The following is a 22961-nucleotide window of genomic DNA, read 5'->3' on the forward strand; positions in this document are numbered from 1 at the left end:
TTTAAGGTCAACAGACTGCTGCTACTGTGACATTAAATGGTTAACTATAAACTGCACCTTATATACAAAACTATCTAGCATGATGATGATGTAAGTCATTACATTATATTACATGATGTGTATTTTGGGGGGTTTAAACCTTTGAAGCTGACAGTGAATGATGTTCATGCTAATTGAAATTGTACCTGCTGCTTAATGAAGACTTTAGTGGATTCCTGGATAAAACAGGTGACCACACCAACTACTGTACATAGATCTGACTGAATGTACTCTACTCAATAGTTCAATCTACATCTCATATTGTGTCTTGTGACTCCAGTAAAATGGGCTGAGATGACAAACTAAAGTGTTGTTTGAGTTGTTGTTCATATTGGGGAAGTGTAGCGTAGCTAGCAGTCTGACCAGTCTCACTAGGAGGGAAGGGAAGTGTAGCTAGCAGTCTGACCAGTCTCACTAGGAGGGAAGGGAAGTGTAGCTAGCAGTCTGACCAGTCTCACTAGGAGGGTAAGGGAAGTGTAGTGTAGCTAGCAGTCTGACCAGTCTCACTAGGAGGGGAGAGAAGTGTAGCTAGCAGTCTGACCAGTCTCACTAGGAGGGAAGGGAAGTGTAGCTAGCAGTCTGACCAGTCTCACTAGGAGGGAAGGAAAGTGTAGCTAGCAGTCTGACCAGTCTCACTAGGAGGGTAAGGGAAGTGTAGTGTAGCTAGCAGTCTGACCAGTCTCACTAGGAGGGGAGGGAAGTGTAGCTAGCAGTCTGACCAGTCTCACTATGAGGGAAGTGTAGTGTAGCTAGCAGTCTGATCAGTCTCACTAGGAGGGAAGTGTAGTGTAGCTAGCAGTCTGATCAGTCTCACTAGGAGGGAAGGGAAGTGTAGTGTAGCTAGCAGCCTGACCAGTCTCACTAGGAGGGAAGGGAAGTGTAGCTAGCAGTCTCACTAGGAGGGAAGGAAAGTGTAGCTAGCAGTCTGACCAGTCTCACTAGCAGGGTAAGGGAAATGTAGTGTAGCTAGCAGTCTGACCAGTCTCACTAGGAGGGAAGGGAAGTGTAGCTAGCAGTCTCACTAGGAGGGAAGGAAAGTGTAGCTAGCAGTCTGACCAGTCTCACTAGGAGGGTAAGGGAAATGTAGTGTAGCTAGCAGTCTGACCAGTCTCACTAGGAGGGAAGGGAAGAGTAGCTAGCAGTCTGACCAGTCTCACTAGGAGGGAAGTGTAGTGTAGCACCAGTCTCACTAGGAGGGAAGGGAAGTGTAGCTAGCAGTCTGACCAGTCTCACTAGGAGGGAAGTGTAGTGTAGCACCAGTCTCACTAGGAGGGAAGGGAAGTGTAGCTAGCAGTCTGACCAGTCTCACTAGGAGGGAAGTGTAGTGTAGCAGCAGTCTGACCAGTCTCACTAGGAGGGTAGGGAAGTGTACTGTAGCAGCAGTCTGACCAGTCTCACTAGGAGAGTAAGGGAAGTGCCAGGCAGTCTGTATTTAATGCGAGCACAGGGCGCCTGGCGAGAGGCCCGAAGCAAAGAACAGCAGGGTTCACTCACAGGTATCTGAAAGTGGATTAAATATTAATTTGAATACACAATAATCAGATTTTCTGTTCTCTATTTGTTATGTCTCTCTATATGTCTCTACTGTTTTGTCCCTCGTCTCTCCTTCTCCTTGTTTCAGATACCCATAGATAGCCCTACTGAGCTCCGGTCCCAGCTCCACCAGACTACACCCTGGTTCACACCACTCTGTGGCCAGAGATGCTCTAACATACAGGGCTGACAAACACCGCCGGGAGGCTGGCTCGGCGTTGTTGCCGTGGGCGAGGCGGGGTGGAATGCAGGGGCAGGACACTCTCCAGGGCCTTGGAGAGCCGGCCCGCAAACGTGTCGCCGTCGTCCGACCCCCGGCAGGGGGAGTGGGGGGCGGAGAGCACCGGAGGAGGGGTGGAGGGCCGGTTGGGAAGGCAGGACAGAGCAGGAGGGGTGGAGGAAAAGTAGGGGACGCAAACGGACATGCTACGGCCGCGGTGGCGGGGAGGTGGTGAGAGAGGCTGCAGGCGGAAGGAAGGAGGGAAGGACAATTAACCATAGAATGTATGGAACACTGGTGAACTAAACACAGGTGAACAGAGGTGACAAACAGAGCTGAAAGATCTAAAGATCTGATAACACGGGACACGATAAACACTATGGAATAAAGACGAGACACATGGCATTAGAAGAAGGGAGTATGAAAGTTAGAAAGAGGTTTCAAAAAATCAGGCAAGAGCATATTGGAAACAGAAAGAGGTTAGATAAGAGGTAAGTAAAACTGATTAAAAGGAAAAGTAATCTACAATCTCAAGTTCTAGATGTGCGAACTAGAGCCATTTCTAGGTCATCTAAAGTGTTTATTAACAAGCTAGGATGACTAAAATAAAACTAAAGAAGCTCTAATCTATTTCTTGCGGCTTTGTTCTAAATGAAACTACCTGAATAAGAACCATTCAATGTAGTGGTATTGCACCACTATCTAGGGCATTTAAGAAGATATTCTACCCTCAGACCAATCCCAGTGTCCGTGTCCAAAACGGCACCCTATTCCCTATAGAGATCTAAGCTCCTGGTCAGACGTGAGTGCGCTATATAGGGAATAGGGTGCCATTTCAGACGCAGACAGTGTTCTAAATCATAGTGAGGCTGAAAGGAAAATCACAGCCACAGACTGTGTACTGCTCTGCTGCAGGAAACTAAATATAGCTAGTTAGCCAGCTGCCTGGCAGGGGACTTGGCAATGCCAGTGTACCAGAGGCACAGTCTGCTCTGTCTGTACAATGATTCACAGACACATTCACCTTGCTGATTCTACACAATGGCCTAAAAAGAAATCAATGTTCCACCAAGAGTGGTCAGGGAACAGTTGATTTGAGGGTTGATGACGCTTATTCCTTATTCATCCACACTGTGCCTAGTCAATTCTTCTGTTTATATAGTCTAGTGAAGCCTACTGGTTACTGGTTATAGTCTAGTGAAGCCTACTGGTTACAGTCTAGTGAAGCCTACTGGTTACTGGTTATAGTCTAGTGAAGCCTACTGGTTACTGTGCCACTGGCTATAAGATAGCAGAGGATACTACTAAAAGGCAAGGCCCAGCACAGTGTGGGCTTTCAAGAGATGAAGGGCTATGAACTCATTCTCAAAGTAAATCACAGCTTTGTTGATGGAACCTTCCAGAAGTGAATTCTGTTGCAGCCCAGGAACAGCTGGTAGAACTCGTGAAAACATTGTTTACATCCAATGAGATGTTTAACAGGTCAACATAGTACAGCGGTTAAAAGGGGATTTACTGAAAAGAAGTGATGTGATTTATTTCACACAGGGAACCATAACATTTGATCATAACACACAATAAATAAATTGACAAAGAGGAAGACATAAAATAATCTCAAATGACACAAAACTTAGAACCAAAAAGTAGTGCAGCAGACTGCATAGACACACCAATCAATCCCATCTTTCAGTATGAAAAACACAACGCGTAAGAATGGACCGCAAAATATGAAGTCCACAAGCCTTTTTCAGGTTGGATTTGATTGATATACAGCTGTGTTTTTGCTTATTCAGATGTAATAATAGCAGGAGCTAGGCATTGTTTCAAGGTCAAATATGTCATTTAGGACTAATGGCAATATCAGTTAAACACTTCTACCACTATCATTCAGCAGATTGATTCACTGTAAAGTAATGGCACCTGATGGTCAAATAAAACCTAACAATGGTCAAATGATTGCAGAATTTAAAAGTGGCTGTGGTTGTCATGCCCAATACATTTTTGTTCAAGCTTACCAAAGACTACACACACACACACGGTGGAATTAATGTGGAATCCAGGTTGAATGCAAACAATACTTGATAAGCTTGAACAGCTTGGAAATCTCAGTGTAACATATGGCATCAGGTGTATGGTTTGTGGTGACAGCTCCATAGCTTTAGGAAGGTCTAGTGAGCTATAATTCACTGACACTATGGAGATGACTGAGTTGGCTCCAGTAACAAGGCTTGTGATTCAATGCGTCTCACACTGATGAGTGATGGCTGGCTGAGGTGACTGCCCAGTGTGCCAGACAGAGAGCCTAAAAACACCAGCATGGCACCTCTAAAATAAACAGTATGGGATTGATGGAGGCCCTGACAGCTTGCACAGCTAACTAATATCTATACAAACAACACAAATAATGAGAAATACCAACATGAGAACTATTAATAATATGTACCAGAAATGATTGGTTGGGATTGGGGGGGGGCAGGCTACTGTACTAGAACGAGATGCATGGTATAACTGAGGATGCAGCGCAATGTGGAAGGTATGAGGGGAAAAAGGAATCAAACTCTAAGCGTGGAGTTTGTTTACTTCTGAGTGACTCTGGTTTCTCCAACATGCATCCTTCTGTTCAGAAATGCTAATCAAACCAACTGACATGGGGCAAAACAACAGTTCAATTCATTAAAACAAAAGATGTAGAAGACAACTGACCAAACTGTACTCCAGGAACTAAAACACACAAAGTAACTGATTTCACAAACTTGCAGCTGTTCTCACTTTTGGCAGATCAAAGGCTAGTTAATTCTGGTACTTACCTGTAAGTCACTGTGACTGAAGACCCAAGAGCATGACTGGGGCTGCTAACCTATGGGATGGTCTTCATATACTGGACATCTGTCTAAACCCTTTAGGATGGTGTTAATTAGACATCTGTCTAAACCCTTTAGGATGGTGTCAATTAGACATCTGTCTAAACCCTTTAGGATGGTGTTAATTAGACATCTGTCTAAACCCTTTAGGATGGTGTTAATTAGACATCTGTCTAAACCCTTTAGGATGGTGTCAATTAGACATCTGTCTAAACCCTTTAGGATGGTGTCAATTAGACATCTGTCTAAACCCTTTAGGATGGTGTCAATTAGACATCTGTCTAAACCCTTTAGGATGGTGTCAATTAGACATCTGTCTAAACCCTTTAGGATGGTGTCAATTAGACATCTGTCTAAACCCTTTAGGATGGTGTCAATTAGACATCTGTCTAAACCCTTTAGGATGGTGTCAATTAGACATCTGTCTAAACCCTTTAGGATGGTGTCAATTAGACATCTGTCTAAACCCTTTAGGATGGTGTCAATTAGACATCTGTCTAAACCCTTTAGGATGGTGTTAATTAGACATCTGTCTAAACCCTTTAGGATGGTGTTAATTAGACATCTGTCTAAACCCTTTAGGATGGTGTTAATTAGACATCTGTCTAAACCCTTTAGGATGGTGTTAATTAGACATCTGTCTAAACCCTTTAGGATGGTGTTAATTAGACATCTGTCTAAACCCTTTAGGATGGTGTTAATTAGACATCTGTCTAAACCCTTTAGGATGGTGTTAATTATACATCTTTCTAAACCCACATGTGTTCTAGAAAATAGGTTTTGAACTTTTGACCTTTAGGGGTGACCGTGGGGTTAAGCCCTGTTAGTGGAGACAGACGGGTACCTACGGAGCAGGAAGGGCAGCTCATTTGTGACTAGGCTATATATTTTGGGTGTAGATTAACATATTTGTTTGAAATTCCTTTATTTGTGTGTTTTGGGCGAAGATCAACCGTTGTCTTGTGTGACTGTGTTTGGGATTCCTTAAATTTGTTCGTTTTTCTGGGTCTTCGGTTTCAACTTTCAATCTAAAAATGCTCTGGTATTGTTGTATGACTAAAAGCTATACCTGTTCCTGTCCTGTTCCTTGTATTAGCTTGAGGGGAAATATGAGAGCATATTAAAACACCGAATTAACAGCCAGTTTAATATTCTATAAAGGCCCTATTCCTCCCAATACACTGAAGAATACTGTTCCAGACATTGGTTTTGGAGTCTCTTGGCAAACAGCAAGACCATCAGCGTTACTGTTGAAAGAAGAACTGTAAAACCTGACCTCTGGTTCTCTCTGAAAATTGCCACTGAGCTTGTCATTTATTCATTACTGAATAAGTGGGTTAGAAGGCAGCTGCTGGTCCACCACCGCGCTTCCAAGAAGAGTGAAATGTGAAATTGAAGAACTCGTGGGACTACAGTAGCCTGATGTCAGACATGTCTCTGCTGTATTGGAAACTCCTCTTATAATTGTCATGATTAGTGTAACAATGACCATAGGAGTTGGCAAGACAGCACAAACAGATGTGGGATTATAAAGGACTACAGGACAAACCTGAGAGGGCAGCCGGGAAGGAAAAAGATGTCTCCATTTCAAAGATTGAGAACCTCATCTCAAAGGGAACTGGCTCCAAATCCACTCTTCAGACATCACTCTCATGCATATTACAACTACAAACTCCACTGCAATTCACTTCACTTCTATCTTCCTAAGAACTACAAAAGAAATATACAAAATCCCTCCGACTCGTCACTTACCATGTTCTGCTGTTGGTAGGCATTGAGCTGCTGCTGCTGTTGTTGCTGCTGGGGGGAAGGGGAGGGGTAGGGGGCCTGGGTTTGGCCCTGCTGCTGCTGGGTGGCAGGGATGTTGCTATAGGACATGGTCAGCTGGCCCAGATGGGACTCAGAGAACAGGGACGAACCCTGGCCGTTGTCCACCGCGCCGTCAGCTGTAGGTGGAGGGGACAAGAACACACACAGTGACCAGATGAGAAAGGAGGGGAGAGGGAGGGAGAGAGAGAGGTGGAAACACACACACACTACCACCGTGTGTGTGTGTGTGTGTGTGTGTGTGTGTGTGTGTGTGAGAGATTATATATATATGAGAGCGAGAGAGAAATCCAGTTCAAGAGAGCCATTGAGAGATATATGATATCAACTACATTGTCTTCCTGATTTCCTGGCGCATTCTCGATAATCATAGAATATACAGTGCATTCGGAAAGTATTCAGACCCTTTGACTTTTTCCACTTTTTATTTTTTTACATTACAGCCTTATTTTAAAATTGAGTAAATCGTTTTGTCCCCCTCAATCTACACACAATACCCCATAGTGACAAAGCAAAAACAGGTTTTTAGAAATATTTGCAATTTTGTATTTTATTTTTTAAAGACTGAAATATCACATTTACATAAGTATTCAGACCCTTTGGCAGCGATTACAGCCTCAGGTCTTCTTGGGTATGACGCTACATTATTGGCACACCTGTATTTGGGGAGTTTCTCCCATTCTTCTCTGCAGATCCTCTCAAGCTATGTCAGGTTAGATGGGGAGCGTCACTGCACAGCTATTTTCAGGTTTCTCCAGAGATGTTCGATCGGGTTCAAGTCCGGGCCCTGGCTGGGCCACTCAATGACATTGAGACTTGTCCCGAAGCCACTCCTGTGTTGTCTGTGTGCTTAGGGTCTTTGTCCTGTTGGAAGGTGAACCTTCACCTGAGTCTGAGGTCTTGAGCACTCCGGAGCAGGTTTTCATCAAGGATCTCTCTGTACTTTGCTCCGTTCATCTTTCCTTTGATCCAGACTAGTCTCCCAGTCCCTACCGCTGAAAAACATCCTCACAGCATGATGCTGCCACCACCATGCTTCACCGCAGGGATGGTATTGGCCAGGTGATGAGCAGTGCCTGGTTTCCTCCAGACCTGACGCTTGGAATTCAGGCCAAAGAGTTCAATCTTGGTTTCATCAGACCAGAGAATCTTGTTTCTCATGGTCTGAGAGTCCTTTAGGTGCCTTTTTGGCAAACTCCAAGCGGGCTGTCATGTGCCTTTTACTGAGGAGTGGCTTCCGTCTGGCCACTACCATAAAGGCCTGATTGGTGGAGTGCTGCAGAGATGGTTGTCCTTCTGGAAGGTTCTCCCCTCTCCACAGAGGAACTCTGGAGCTCTGTCAAGAGTGACCATCGGGTTCTTGGTCACCTCCCTGACCAAGGTCCTTCTCCCCTGATTGGTCAGATTGGCGGTTCCAAACTTCTTCCATTTAAGAATGATGGACGCCACTGTGTTCTTGGGGACCTTCAATGCTGCAGACATTTTTGGTACCCTTCCCCAGATCTGTGCTGACACAACCCTGTCTCGGAGCTCTATGGACAATTCCTTCAACCTTATGGCTTGTTTTTTCTCTGACATGCACTGTCAACTGTGGGACCTTATATAGACAGGTGTGCGCCTTTCCAAATCATATCCAATCAATTGAATTGACCACCGGTGGACTCCATTCAAGTTGTAGAAACATCTCAAGGATGATCAATTCAAACAGGATGCACCTGAGCTCAATTTCGAGTCTCATAACGGGTCTGAATACTTATGTAAATAAGATTTTGACATTTTTTAAATAAGTTAGCAAAAATGTATAAAATCCTCTTTCACTTTGTCATTATGGGGTATTGCGGGCAGATTGACGCGATTTTTTATTTATTTAATACATTTTTGAATAAGGCTGTAACGTAACAAAATGTGGATAAAGTGAAGGGGTCTGAATACTTTTCTGAATGCACGGTAAATAAATCACATCCCTGAGTGAGACGCTGTGCCTAGTCCACATACATGTCATGGAGGTGTTGGCCTGTTGGTACTGCTGCTGGTCCATCTCTGGGTCCTCCTTCTCAGTCTGGGCTATGGGGGGCTGGGGGGGTGACTGACTCTGCTGGGGGGATCTGAGGGCCTCTGCTGCCTGTAGGGGCTGCTGCTGCTTCTGATTCCTCTTCTCCAACTCCTCTCTGACCAGCTGCCTCTGTTCTCTCTTCTTTTGGATCAGAGACACTCGGTCTTTGATGGCCTTGGCCATCGTCTTGTGGTCTCCCTCGCACACATAGCCAGACTCAACCTGTTGGGACAGGAGAAGGAACAACCATGACTAGTCAATCTGTTTTAACAGTCACCACAAGATCTCTCTCAGTGATGAGCTTCTACACCTCTATCCAGCCACCTTTTTCATTGATGTTGTGGTTTTGTTTTTAAAATCACCAGATCAATTACTTATAACAAAAACACACGGTATCAATCGATCAACCAACCAACAATAAACCGTACCATTTCCTGTGCCACATCTTCGGGGAAGTCCTTATTGAGGTCGAAGGAGAACTCGATGGCTTCGTTGTCCTTGTACTTTCCCTTCAGCTTCTTAACGTCTTCTATCCTCAGCCACAGTTTGATAGCGATCATCTCCCCATCGTCCTCCTCGGCCAGCTCCACACGGACACCAGTCTCCTCCTGGAAGAACGCATGGCTCAGCAGGATCTTAATGACATATCTGTGGCAGTGGAGGAGGGATGGGGAAGAGAGAGGGGGAAAATAGAGAGAGGGGAAGAGAGAGGGGGAAAATAGAGAGGGGGAGATTGATGAAAGAGTTTAGCATGAACAAACAAACAAGGTCAAAACAGGTTTTATTACATCAAATAAGTTCGGCATGGTGCATGATTAATCTATTAGCCCATTTACAGAGGACATTACACAACTCTGTGTGGGCTGGCCTAAAAGACTGCAATAGAGCTGTGTGCTGACATCTAGTACTATGGCTTATTGATATCCTAGAATAACTATGTATATTTACTATCCATAAATTATCAATCACTATGTATATTTACTATCCATAAATTATCAATCACTATGTATATTTACTATCCATAAATTATCATAATCGCTATGTATATTTACTATCCACAAATTATATCCCATATTAACTATGTATATTTACTATCCATAAATTATTTCCCATATTAACTATGTAGTCGTGGCCAAAAGTTTTGAGAAATACACAAAAATTAATTTTCACAAAGTTTGCTGCTTCAGTGTCTTTAGATATTTTCGTCAGATGTTACTATGGAATACTGAAGTATAATTACAAGCATTTCATACGTGTCAAAGGCTTTTATTGACAATTACATGAAGTTGATGCAAAGAGTCAACATCTGCAGTGTTGACCCTTCTTTTCAAGACCTCTGCAATCCACCCTGGCATGCTGTCAATTAACTTCTGGGCCACATCCTGACTGATGGCAGCCCATTCTTGCATAATCAATGCTTGGAGTTTGTCAGAATTTGTGGGTTTTTGTTTGTCCACCCGCCTCTTGAGGATTGACCACGAGTTCTCAATGGGATTAAGGTCTGGGGAGTTTCCTGGCCATGGACCCAAAATATCGATGTTTTGTTCCCCGAGCCACTTAGTTATCACTTTTGCCTTAGGGCAAGGTGCTCCATCATGCTGGAAAAGACATTGTTCGTCACCAAACTGTTCCTGGATGGTTGGGAGAAGTTGCTCTCGGAGGATGTGTTGGTACCATTCTTTATTCATGGCTGTGTTCTTAGGCAAAATTGTGAGTGAGCCCACTCCCTTGGCTCAGAAGCAACCCCACACATGAATGGTCTCAGGATGCTTTACTGTTGGCATGACAAAGGACTGATGGTAGCGCTCACCTTGTCTTCTCCGGACAAGCTTTTTCCCGATGCCCCAAACAATCATAAAGGGGATTCATCAGAGAAAATGACTTACCCCAGTCCTCAGCAGTCCAAACCCTGTAACTTTTGCAGAATATCAGTCTGTCCCTGATGTTTTTCCTGGAGAGAAGTGGCTTCTTTGCTGCCCTTCTTGACACTGTCATGACGTTGGCCTCTTTTGGTACAGGGAGGACAGTTGACCCCTCCCTTTTGCACACAATCCACCCTGTGTGTAAAAGGTCGTAAAAACTCTAAAATTCCAGGAGAGTCTCTGGCCACATGGCCCATAGAGAGACACAGGAAATTCTTCCAACTCATAGAATTGGAGAGCCAAGTGACATTTTGTGTTCTGGAGAAGGTATGGAAGATTGGTGAAGAATCCAGCTACGAACTGATCCGCTTGGCACCATTTTGTGATACTCAGAAGAGACAATATAGCCATATTACCATAAAACTGTTTATATAATAGACTCAGCTTAAGACTTGCATCATATGGGTGTATGGAATGTATTAATAAGGATAAAGCTTTTGTAAGACATTGAGATGCTATTGTACTGATGTAATGTGATAGATTTGGTTACAGAAATACAAATCTAACTCAGTCATAGGCACGCCCCCAGGGACCCATACAGGACCAGGCGTCATTTGACAAGCTGTTCTATGGGCACTATAAAACACTCCCTGATTTACATTTCTCCAGACCAGGCCTACACTCCGTGGCCACATAGGTTCTACCATGTAATTCCTCTACTGAAAGTGAACCATACCACGTGGTTAACTTTTAGACTATCGATACTGACAGAATAAGAACAAGTTTTTGATATTAATTATTAGTCTGCAGCTAAGTAAATTATATCATTGAACGCGAAGACCAACGAAGCAACCATTCGATGACGACATTAATGAATGTCGCTCTGAAAGATCCATTCTAACCGAGAGAGAGAGAGAGAGAACGCGGACAAAACTCCCCAACAGAACTACTCTCCAACAAGAATCAGAACGACACACTGAGCGTAAATATATATATTGATTGCAATTGTTCCCGAATGAGTGAGCCTTCAATTGTCAATTGTTAATGAACTCTGTTTAAACTTCTCAGCTGACCATTTATGACCCATTGTTCAACAGGCCGACCAGCCTGTTTAGCCAGTAGGGCACATTCCGATACCAATCCTTTGTGACAATAATTACTGTTTGTATGTTTTTCTGTTAATTACTTAGTGTAGTAAATAAATGATTTTAAGACAATTGATGTATGGATGATTTTAGTAAAGACTGGGTTCGTGCAGATACAACAATTTATGACGTGTTGGAATGAGACTGGACTAGAGGTAAATACACCATTTAAACTTAGAAGATAATCGACCTATACTATAATAGAATAGAATATTATAGTACAGGAAAGTTATATTAGGAAAATTATAGCTTTGTAATCTGAATATTCTCCTTGGTGCCCCGATCTCCTAGTTAATTACAATTAAACGATTAATCAGTTTAATCGCGTGATAATAATTACAGGGAGCTAATTGATAAACATATCTTCCGTTTAATGGTACCCCCAAAGACACGACAACACCAGGCCATCCTCCAAAAGTCTTCGCCTCACTGTGCGTGCAGATGCACTCACACCTGCCTGCTGCCATTCCTGAGCAAGCTCTGTACTGGTGGTGCCCCGATCCCGCAGCTGAATCAACTTTAGGAGACGGTCCTGGCGCTTGCTGGACTTTCTTGGGTACCCTGAAGCCTTCTTCACAACAATTGAACCGCTCTCCTTGAAGTTCTTGATGATCCCATAAATGGTTGATATAAGTGCAATCTTACTGGCAGCAATATCCTTGCCTGTGAAGCCCTTTTTGTGCAAAGCAATGAAGACTGCATGTGTTTCCTTGCAGGTAACCATGGCTGACAGAGGAAGAACAATGATTCCAAGCACCACCCTCCTTTTGAAGCTTCCAGTCTGTTATTCGAACTCAATCAGCATGACAGAGTGATCTCCAGCCTTGTCCTTGTCAACACTCACACCTGTGTTAATGAAAGAATCACTGACATGATGTCAGCTGGTCCTTTTGGGATTCAGTTCATTTGCATGGCAAAGAGGGACTTTGCAATTCATCTGATCACTCTTCATAACATTCTGGTGCATATGCAAATTGCCATCATACAAACTGAGGCAGCAGACTTTGTGAAAACTAATATTGGTGTCATTCTCAACTTTTGGCCACAACTGTATATTTACTATCCAGAAATTATATCCCATATTAACCATGTATATTTACTATCCATAAATGATATTCTATAATAACTATGTATATTTACTATCCATAAATTATATCCTATAATAACTATGTATATTTACTATCCATGACTCAGACAACGGGCATTATTGAAGGCACAATGTTACCTCTCAGGACATCTTATCATCATGTGAGGCTCAGCTGGTAAGTGTCTTTGGATAAATGTGCATGTCTGCTAAGTTCATTATTATATTACAGTGATGTTTAATGCATGACTGAGCAGAATACATGTGCAGCACAGGGTGCAGCACAGGGGGAAGCACAGGGTGAAGCACAGGGTGAGACAGCTCACACTCACACACAAAAACATGTCAGTTTATGGATGAATGCAGTGTTTGAACCCCCATTAAGGTGATGGATCATCAATGTAGGCCGACTAGGCACCAACAAACCTAATCAAATCAATTGTTATTTGTCGCATGGTAAACAGGGTGTAGACTAACCGTGAAATGCTGACTGACGGGTCTTCCCAACAACGTAGAGAAAAATAGAAAGATAATAACACCAGGAATAAATACACAATGCGTAACAATGAGTTGATGTGCAGGGTACGAGGTAACTGAGGTAGCTATGCACATATAGGTAGGGATAAAGTGACTAGGCAACAGAATAGATAATAAACAGTCGCAGCGGCGTATGTGGGGCGGCGGGTAGCCTAGAGGTTAGAGCGTTGGAATAGTAACCGAAAGACTGCAAGATCGAATCCCGGAGCTGACAAGGTAAAAAGCTCTCCAGGAACAGGGTTGCAGAGCCCTGCACTAGTGAGTCTAGTTTAAATAGCAAACATACTATTATTGTTGAGACCGACCGCATAGTTAAGTCATACATTTCATGCATCGTTAAGTTAACCTCAATCATTAACCTGTCATTCTTCTGGTACTTTAGACAGAGCTGTATATAAATCAGTGTGAAAAAACAAGGCTATAGTCATGATAACAAACACAGTGAGAATGTCTGCACAGTATAGCCAGCCTTTCCATGCATCGTTGAGTTAACAAACCTCAACCATGCAACATTAGTTTCAAGTACCAGGAGAATGACAAAGTGGGGAAAAACCCAAGGCTTTAGTTTAAATAGTAAACATACAAATGATGTTGTTAGACAACATAGTTTAAGTCGGTCTTTTTATCCATTGTTCTGTCTAAAACCTCAAGCATGCATCATTAAGGACCCAGAGCGAGGAAAAAACATTGCTTGATTATACTTAGACTAGTGGCAGTAACATCCTAGCCACATATTAAAAGCTTTACTGCACTTTTCTTTTCTCAAGGGTGGAGTTAGTTTTTGTTGCATGGTGTTGCATGGTGTTGTATGATATTATGTCTATAATACAAACACACAGACTTTTATTAGAATGACAATAAAAGAGAGATGAAGCCTACTAGTAGGAGACAGCATAGATGTATTAATCCAACTGGCGGCTTGGCTACTGAAACCACATTTAAACTGCTGGGGATTTGATGATCTCCCAGTGTTCATGCATTGTTAAACAGCTAGCACCCGAGGTAGACAGCCATGTCACCATCAACCTTTCCACTGCTTCATCAGTGAAACATCATACCGGGGTTTCATCTTACAACAAATTACCAAATATTGATGCTTGCATTCCTCCCCACATTTCATATTTCAATGCACTAATGCAAAATTGTTGCCCTTGGTTCAAGGCCTGAACAGCCTGCACAGTGCAAACACAATGCAGTATAGCAGAGTGATATATTGATTTCTTAGCTGTGTGTGAGAGAGCAGTCTTTCCAGCCTCTCTCTCAATGACAAATTCATTCACTACTCAACTGGCCTCACTGAGTAAATTTGACCTTCAAATGCAAACTTTAAAAAGACACCCAGTATATACCTTTCAAATACTGAGGTGTAGTAAAACATCTCAGAAAAACTCATCAACAAAGCCTTCTTTGACAGGATTGACATGTAGTTAAACATGAAGGCTGTAAATCTTCCTGAGAGTGACTGTAGTAAAACATGACTGATGACCATTTCAACAAAAATACATTACAAAAAAAAGTGTCCTTCAAAACAAGTCAGTTTGTTCCCCGACTAGGCCAGGTGGATTCAAGCTTTTTCAGCAGGGACCCCATTTTTACGGTAGAATCAGGGGACCCTATTATTTTCCCATTAATATCTTGCGACCTCACCACAAATCTAATGACAACCTTACACTCAACAAATAACCTTCAATTCAATGCAATTTGTCAAGGGAGCATTTTAAATCTGTACGCCTCCTTCTGTGTGTTGTGATGTTTTAGGTCACTTTGAGTGTTTCGTATCCCAGAATGTGCTGCGTTTAATTGATTTGCTTAAAAATAAAAACACAGAAAACAAGTTAAAGAAATCAAAAAGCAATGAAAAGGAGATCGGCAAATGAAGCTGGTTTTGTTTGTGGAGGTCAAGACTCTCTTATCAAAATGAAAATAAACCAAAATATATTTATTCAATACAATTGTATCTTTCAAATGATCTTTCTCCAAAAAGCTTTGGATATTGTCCCATAAAATATTTGCTACTGTTAATTTGTATTGTATTTTGGCGACCGCACTTCAGTGTCGCGACCCCGACTTTGAAGAATACTGCTCTAGACTAAATCATCCAAAAACTGACACGTAGTCAAGGCAACCATGAGTGACATTCATATTTAACAGTGGTGAGGGGTTTTGACAGACAGGTAGTTGTCAGCTAGAGACAGTAATACAGGTTCAGTTCCTCTTGTTTTGGTTCAACAGGAACAGAGAGTGGAAAAGGAAACACTCTGTCCACAAACTGTGGGAGATTTATGTAGTGATTCACGTGTGTGTGTGTGTGTGTGTGTGTGTGTGTGTGTGTGTGTGTGTGTGTGTGTGTGTGTGTGTGTGTGTGTGTGCGTGCCTTGGTGCTGGGCCTGTTTGTAGAACTAAGCAGCAGGCTGACCAAGGCCTTCAGGCCACCCTCAGACTCTGAACATCATGTGTTGTGTGTGTGTGTGTGTGTGTGTGTGTGTGTGTGTGTGTGTGTGTGTGTGTGTGTGTGTGTGTGTGCCTTGGTGCTGGGCCTGTTTGTAGAACTAAGCAGCAGGCTGACCAAGGCCTTCAGGCCACCCTCAGACTCTGAACATCATGTGTGTGAATGACAGATGAAAGGACAAACAGCACCCCAAGGTGTGTGTGTTTGTGTACAGAATACACACACACACACTAGCTCACCTCTCATCTTTGTTCTGGCGGATGCATCCCTCGATGATTTCCTTCACTTCTGGTATGGCTACCTTGTCAAAGCTGGCCGGTTTGACTCCCTGTGGGGGCAGAAACACAGGAGAACATTAAATCAATGTGCCAGCTGAAGCATGAGGCCGACAGAGACCCCCACTTCACCTCATTATGGAGCAGGGGGCGTCCAGTGGAAAGATCAAGGCCAAGGAATCAAGAGAGAGAAACAGCAACAAAGTGAGCGAGAGAGAAAAAGAGAGGAGGCCTCAGTTACAAAACTACTTCTGATCCAGTTAGCTTTCAATTCTGGTTGAGCGTAGCAGTGGGTCATTTTCCTTACGACAGGGACCATAAAAGGGTGTGTGTTGTGTGTTTTGTGGGCCCCAGTGAGCTCTAAACAGCCAGGGTAGCCAGCCGTGTTGATTTAACTCAGGGAGTGTGTGGTGTGGCAGGCATGAATCTCTAGCTGAGACAGACTTGGAAGTCTGTCACTGGCTCAGCCCAATGTAGCCCAAGTCTGGCTCGAGACGCTCCAGTAAACCTGGGCCCCAAGCATAACGGGATCAACATAGAAACATACGTGTGAACACAACATGTGAGCCCCATTAGCCGACCATACAAACATGTTTTACTGGACAGCATTGATCAAATCAGGAACAGCTGGGTGTCTTTCCCCTGAGATAAACATGTAAACAACCCGTCTCTCACAACTTGGTGACAAGTCTATTTTCAGACACCATTAGAACACACACCAATACTTTCAGACGCAGATGGAAGCAGCATCTATAGAAAATAGATGACCAGCTCATTTGATCGAAATCAGGCCAAATAAATACTGTATTTCCACCATTCAGCATTTTATCAGATGCACAATCTTTACCAAAAAGGTCCTGGTCAGGGAGGACAAATGGTTCTAAGAGAGTGTCTTGAAGCGCAGGACTTTAATAAAGTCCACATCAAGAGGATTTAGTTGTTGAGATGAATAAGTCCAGCCCAACATCAGGGCAGTGAGAATCAAGAGCAAGTCATCCTCCTGATACCAAGCTGATCAATATAACCTGAACCCAAGGCAAGTCATCCTCCTGATACCAAGCTGATCAATATAACCTGAACCCAAGGCAAGTCATCCTCCTGATACCAAGCTGATCCATATAACCTGAACCCAAGGCAAGTCATCCTCCTGATACCAAGCTGATCCATATAACCTGAACCCAAGGCAAGTCATCCTCCTGATACCAAGCTGATCAATATAACCTGAACCCAAGGCAAGTCATCCTCCTGATACCAAGCTGATCCATATAACCTGAACCCAAGGCAAGTCATCCTCCTGATACCAAGCTGATCCATATAACCTGAACCCAAGGCAAGTCATCCTCCTGATACCAAGCTGATCAATATAACCTGAACCCAAGGCAAGTCATCCTCCTGATACCAAGCTGATCCATATAACCTGAACCCAAGGCAAGTCATCCTCCTGATACCAAGCTGATCAATATAACCTGAACCCAAGGCAAGTCATCCTCCTGATACCAAGCTGATCCATATAACCTGAACCCAAGGCAAGTCATCCTCCTGATACCAAGCTGATCAATATAACCTGAACCCAAGGCAAGTCATCCTCCTGATACCAAGCTGATCAATATAACCTGAACCCAAGGCAAGTCATCCTCCTGATACCAAGCTGATCAATATAACCTGAACCCAAGAGCAAGTCATCCTCCTGATACCAAGCTGATCCATATAACCTGAACCCAAGGCAAGTCATCCCCTGATACCAAGCTGATCCATATAACCTGAACCCAAGGCAAGTCATCCTCCTGATACCAAGCTGATCAATATAACCTGAACCCAAGGCAAGTCATCCTCCTGATACCAAGCTGATCAATATAACCTGAACCCAAGGCAAGTCATCCTCCTGATACCAAGCTGATCAATATAACCTGAACCCAAGGCAAGTCATCCTCCTGATACCAAGCTGATCAATATAACCTGAACCCAAGAGCAAGTCATCCTCCTGATACCAAGCTGATCCATATAACCTGAACCCAAGGCAAGTCATCCTCCTGATACCAAGCTGATCAATATAACCTGAACCCAAGGCAAGTCATCCTCCTGATACCAAGCTGATCCATATAACCTGAACCCAAGGCAAGTCATCCTCCTGATACCAAGCTGATCAATATAACCTGAACCCAAGGCAAGTCATCCTCCTGATACCAAGCTGATCCATATAACCTGAACCCAAGAGCAAGTCATCCTCCTGATACCAAGCTGATCCATATAACCTGAACCCAAGGCAAGTCATCCTCCTGATACCAAGCTGATCCATATAACCTGAACCCAAGGCAAGTCATCCTCCTGATACCAAGCTGATCAATATAACCTGAACCCAAGGCAAGTCATCCTCCTGATACCAAGCTGATCAATATAACCTGAACCCAAGGCAAGTCATCCTCCTGATACCAAGCTGATCAATATAACCTGAACCCAAGGCAAGTCATCCTCCTGATACCAAGCTGATCAATATAACCTGAACCCAAGGCAAGTCATCCTCCTGATACCAAGCTGATCAATATAACCTGAACCCAAGGCAAGTCATCCTCCTGATACCAAGCTGATCAATATAACCTGAACCCAAGGCAAGTCATCCTCCTGATACCAAGCTGATCAATATAACCTGAACCCAAGGCAAGTCATCCTCCTGATACCAAGCTGATCAATATAACCTGAACCCAAGGCAAGTCATCCTCCTGATACCAAGCTGATCAATATAACCTGAACCCAAGGCAAGTCATCCTCCTGATACCAAGCTGATCAATATAACCTGAACCCAAGGCAAGTCATCCTCCTGATACCAAGCTGATCAATATAACCTGAACCCAAGGCAAGTCATCCTCCTGATACCAAGCTGATCAATATAACCTGAACCCAAGGCAAGTCATCCTCCTGATACCAAGCTGATCAATATAACCTGAACCCAAGGCAAGTCATCCTCCTGATACCAAGCTGATCAATATAACCTGAACCCAAGGCAAGTCATCCTCCTGATACCAAGCTGATCAATATAACCTGAACCCAAGGCAAGTCATCCTCCTGATACCAAGCTGATCAATATAACCTGAACCCAAGGCAAGTCATCCTCCTGATACCAAGCTGATCAATATAACCTGAACCCAAGGCAAGTCATCCTCCTGATACCAAGCTGATCAATATAACCTGAACCCAAGGCAAGTCATCCTCCTGATACCAAGCTGATCAATATAACCTGAACCCAAGGCAAGTCATCCTCCTGATACCAAGCTGATCAATATAACCTGAACCCAAGGCAAGTCATCCTCCTGATACCAAGCTGATCAATATAACCTGAACCCAAGGCAAGTCATCCTCCTGATACCAAGCTGATCAATATAACCTGAACCCAAGGCAAGTCATCCTCCTGATACCAAGCTGATCAATATAACCTGAACCCAAGGCAAGTCATCCTCCTGATACCAAGCTGATCAATATAACCTGAACCCAAGGCAAGTCATCCTCCTGATACCAAGCTGATCAATATAACCTGAACCCAAGGCAAGTCATCCTCCTGATACCAAGCTGATCAATATAACCTGAACCCAAGGCAAGTCATCCTCCTGATACCAAGCTGATCAATATAACCTGAACCCAAGGCAAGTCATCCTCCTGATACCAAGCTGATCAATATAACCTGAACCCAAGGCAAGTCATCCTCCTGATACCAAGCTGATCAATATAACCTGAACCCAAGGCAAGTCATCCTCCTGATACCAAGCTGATCAATATAACCTGAACCCAAGGCAAGTCATCCTCCTGATACCAAGCTGATCAATATAACCTGAACCCAAGGCAAGTCATCCTCCTGATACCAAGCTGATCAATATAACCTGAACCCAAGGCAAGTCATCCTCCTGATACCAAGCTGATCAATATAACCTGAACCCAAGGCAAGTCATCCTCCTGATACCAAGCTGATCAATATAACCTGAACCCAAGGCAAGTCATCCTCCTGATACCAAGCTGATCAATATAACCTGAACCCAAGGCAAGTCATCCTCCTGATACCAAGCTGATCAATATAACCTGAACCCAAGGCAAGTCATCCTCCTGATACCAAGCTGATCAATATAACCTGAACCCAAGGCAAGTCATCCTCCTGATACCAAGCTGATCAATATAACCTGAACCCAAGGCAAGTCATCCTCCTGATACCAAGCTGATCCATATAACCTGAACCCAAGGCAAGTCATCCTCCTGATACCAAGCTGATCAATATAACCTGAACCCAAGGCAAGTCATCCTCCTGATACCAAGCTGATCAATATAACCTGAACCCAAGGCAAGTCATCCTCCTGATACCAAGCTGATCAATATAACCTGAACCCAAGGCAAGTCATCCTCCTGATACCAAGCTGATCCATATAACCTGAACCCAAGGCAAGTCATCCTCCTGATACCAAGCTGATCAATATAACCTGAACCCAAGGCAAGTCATCCTCCTGATACCAAGCTGATCAATATAACCTGAACCCAAGGCAAGTCATCCTCCTGATACCAAGCTGATCAATATAACCTGAACCCAAGGCAAGTCATCCTCCTGATACCAAGCTGATCAATATAACCTGAACCCAAGGCAAGTCATCCTCCTGATACCAAGCTGATCAATATAACCTGAACCCAAGGCAAGTCATCCTCCTGATACCAAGCTGATCAATATAACCTGAACCCAAGGCAAGTCATCCTCCTGATACCAAGCTGATCAATATAACCTGAACCCAAGGCAAGTCATCCTCCTGATACCAAGCTGATCCATATAACCTGAACCCAAGGCAAGTCATCCTCCTGATACCAAGCTGATCAATATAACCTGAACCCAAGGCAAGTCATCCTCCTGATACCAAGCTGATCAATATAACCTGAACCCAAGGCAAGTCATCCTCCTGATACCAAGCTGATCAATATAACCTGAACCCAAGGCAAGTCATCCTCCTGATACCAAGCTGATCAATATAACCTGAACCCAAGGCAAGTCATCCTCCTGATACCAAGCTGATCCATATAACCTGAACCCAAGGCAAGTCATCCTCCTGATACCAAGCTGATCAATATAACCTGAACCCAAGGCAAGTCATCCTCCTGATACCAAGCTGATCAATATAACCTGAACCCAAGGCAAGTCATCCTCCTGATACCAAGCTGATCAATATAACCTGAACCCAAGGCAAGTCATCCTCCTGATACCAAGCTGATCAATATAACCTGAACCCAAGGCAAGTCATCCTCCTGATACCAAGCTGATCCATATAACCTGAACCCAAGGCAAGTCATCCTCCCTGATACCAAGCTGATCAATATAACCTGAACCCAAGGCAAGTCATCCTCCTGATACCAAGCTGATCCATATAACCTGAACCCAAGGCAAGTCATCCTCCTGATACCAAGCTGATCAATATAACCTGAACCCAAGGCAAGTCATCCTCCTGATACCAAGCTGATCAATATAACCTGAACCCAAGGCAAGTCATCCTCCTGATACCAAGCTGATCAATATAACCTGAACCCAAGGCAAGTCATCCTCCTGATACCAAGCTGATCAATATAACCTGAACCCAAGGCAAGTCATCCTCCTGATACCAAGCTGATCAATATAACCTGAACCCAAGGCAAGTCATCCTCCTGATACCAAGCTGATCAATATAACCTGAACCCAAGGCAAGTCATCCTCCTGATACCAAGCTGATCCATATAACCTGAACCCAAGGCAAGTCATCCTCCTGATACCAAGCTGATCAATATAACCTGAACCCAAGGCAAGTCATCCTCCTGATACCAAGCTGATCAATATAACCTGAACCCAAGGCAAGTCATCCTCCTGATACCAAGCTGATCAATATAACCTGAACCCAGAAACATTGATGGGAATAGGAGCCAGGAACACAGACTCAAACACGGAAACGATTTTAAAAAATAACTCAACGAACCAAACCCTTCCTCTTACTACCTCAGTCTCTTCTCTGCAGAACCCCCCCACACACCCCCCCCCCATCAGAAAGTCTTATAAAAAGAAAACTGTCAAAACAGTAGAGAAGAAAAAGTTCCAGAGAAAGGTAGAGACAGAAAGAGATTGAGAAAGAGACTTACCGGGATGTGAGAGTGAGAGACAGGTCCAACAGACAGAGAGAGTTGGACTCACTAAACTGATGTAACCTGGTACATTGAGTTCTGCAGGCTCTGTCCTTTACAGTTCCCAACACAGTGGCTTCTCAGTCTTTACAAACCCCCCCTGTCCCTTCAATCTAGAACCTCTGTCCTTATATAACATCACACACACACACACCTCCTAGAGATTCCTGGGCCAAACAAAGTAAGGGATGACAGCGGAAGAGGTAATGGAATTAAGGAGGACCGGTATTCCAATAACAGGGTGATTAAAAAGGCCTCATTACGGGTGAAACTCTCACAGCGAATAGAGGTCCTTTAAGCCGGTTTGCTGGTTCCTTTCTGCCCCTCACAGAACAGCCAACAATGGAGAGAGAAATGAAAAGGTACATTTAAAATGTTTAACAAAGGACCAGAGGCAGAGGGAGGCTGGAGAGAGTTGATGTGAGGACGGTGTGGGTGGACTAGCTAGGTATGTGGGGGTGAATCCTGTCTTCCAATTAAGTCAAATGGTCACTTAGCCAATAGTGATTCGCCCCATTGTGTAAAGAGAAAAGGACTAATTATGATCTTTAAAAAGGTCCAACGCAGCAGTTTCTATCTCAATACCAAATCATTTCTGGGTAACAATTAAGTGCCTTAGGGTGACTTCAAACAAAGAAGCAAAAATATAGCCTCTTAGCAAAGAGACATTTCTAAAGCAAGAGAGGTTTGGAACGCTTTCTTATTGGTCTATTAACTCATTTACCGCATGGTGATGTCACCATGGAAGGCCAAAACTCCATCCCAACAAAACATGCAGAAATGTCAAAACAGCTGTTAATTTTCCAAACAGCTCTTACCCTAAAGGGGCATGATCATTATGTTCTAAATGTCACAGTATTACTCCAACCTAATGTTTTGACTGCACTTGGCCGTTGACTTGACTTTCCAGC

General features: G+C 43.6%; 1 protein-coding gene across 1 annotated transcript in view; it reads right to left on the reverse strand.

Annotated features, from left to right (window-relative positions):
• The window catches only part of LOC106595488 (serine/threonine-protein kinase WNK1), a 163052-nt gene that overhangs the window by 44454 nt on the left and 95637 nt on the right, over positions 1 to 22961 (reverse strand). Inside the window, 5 exon segments of the mRNA XM_045711886.1 lie at positions 1755 to 2033; positions 6406 to 6599; positions 8476 to 8755; positions 8962 to 9181; positions 15850 to 15938. Coding sequence (XP_045567842.1) covers positions 1755 to 2033; positions 6406 to 6599; positions 8476 to 8755; positions 8962 to 9181; positions 15850 to 15938 — 1062 coding nt within the window.

Source organism: Salmo salar, unplaced genomic scaffold (assembly GCF_905237065.1).
Source record: "Salmo salar unplaced genomic scaffold, Ssal_v3.1, whole genome shotgun sequence".
In the NCBI taxonomy this organism is placed as follows: Eukaryota; Metazoa; Chordata; class Actinopteri; order Salmoniformes; family Salmonidae; genus Salmo; species Salmo salar.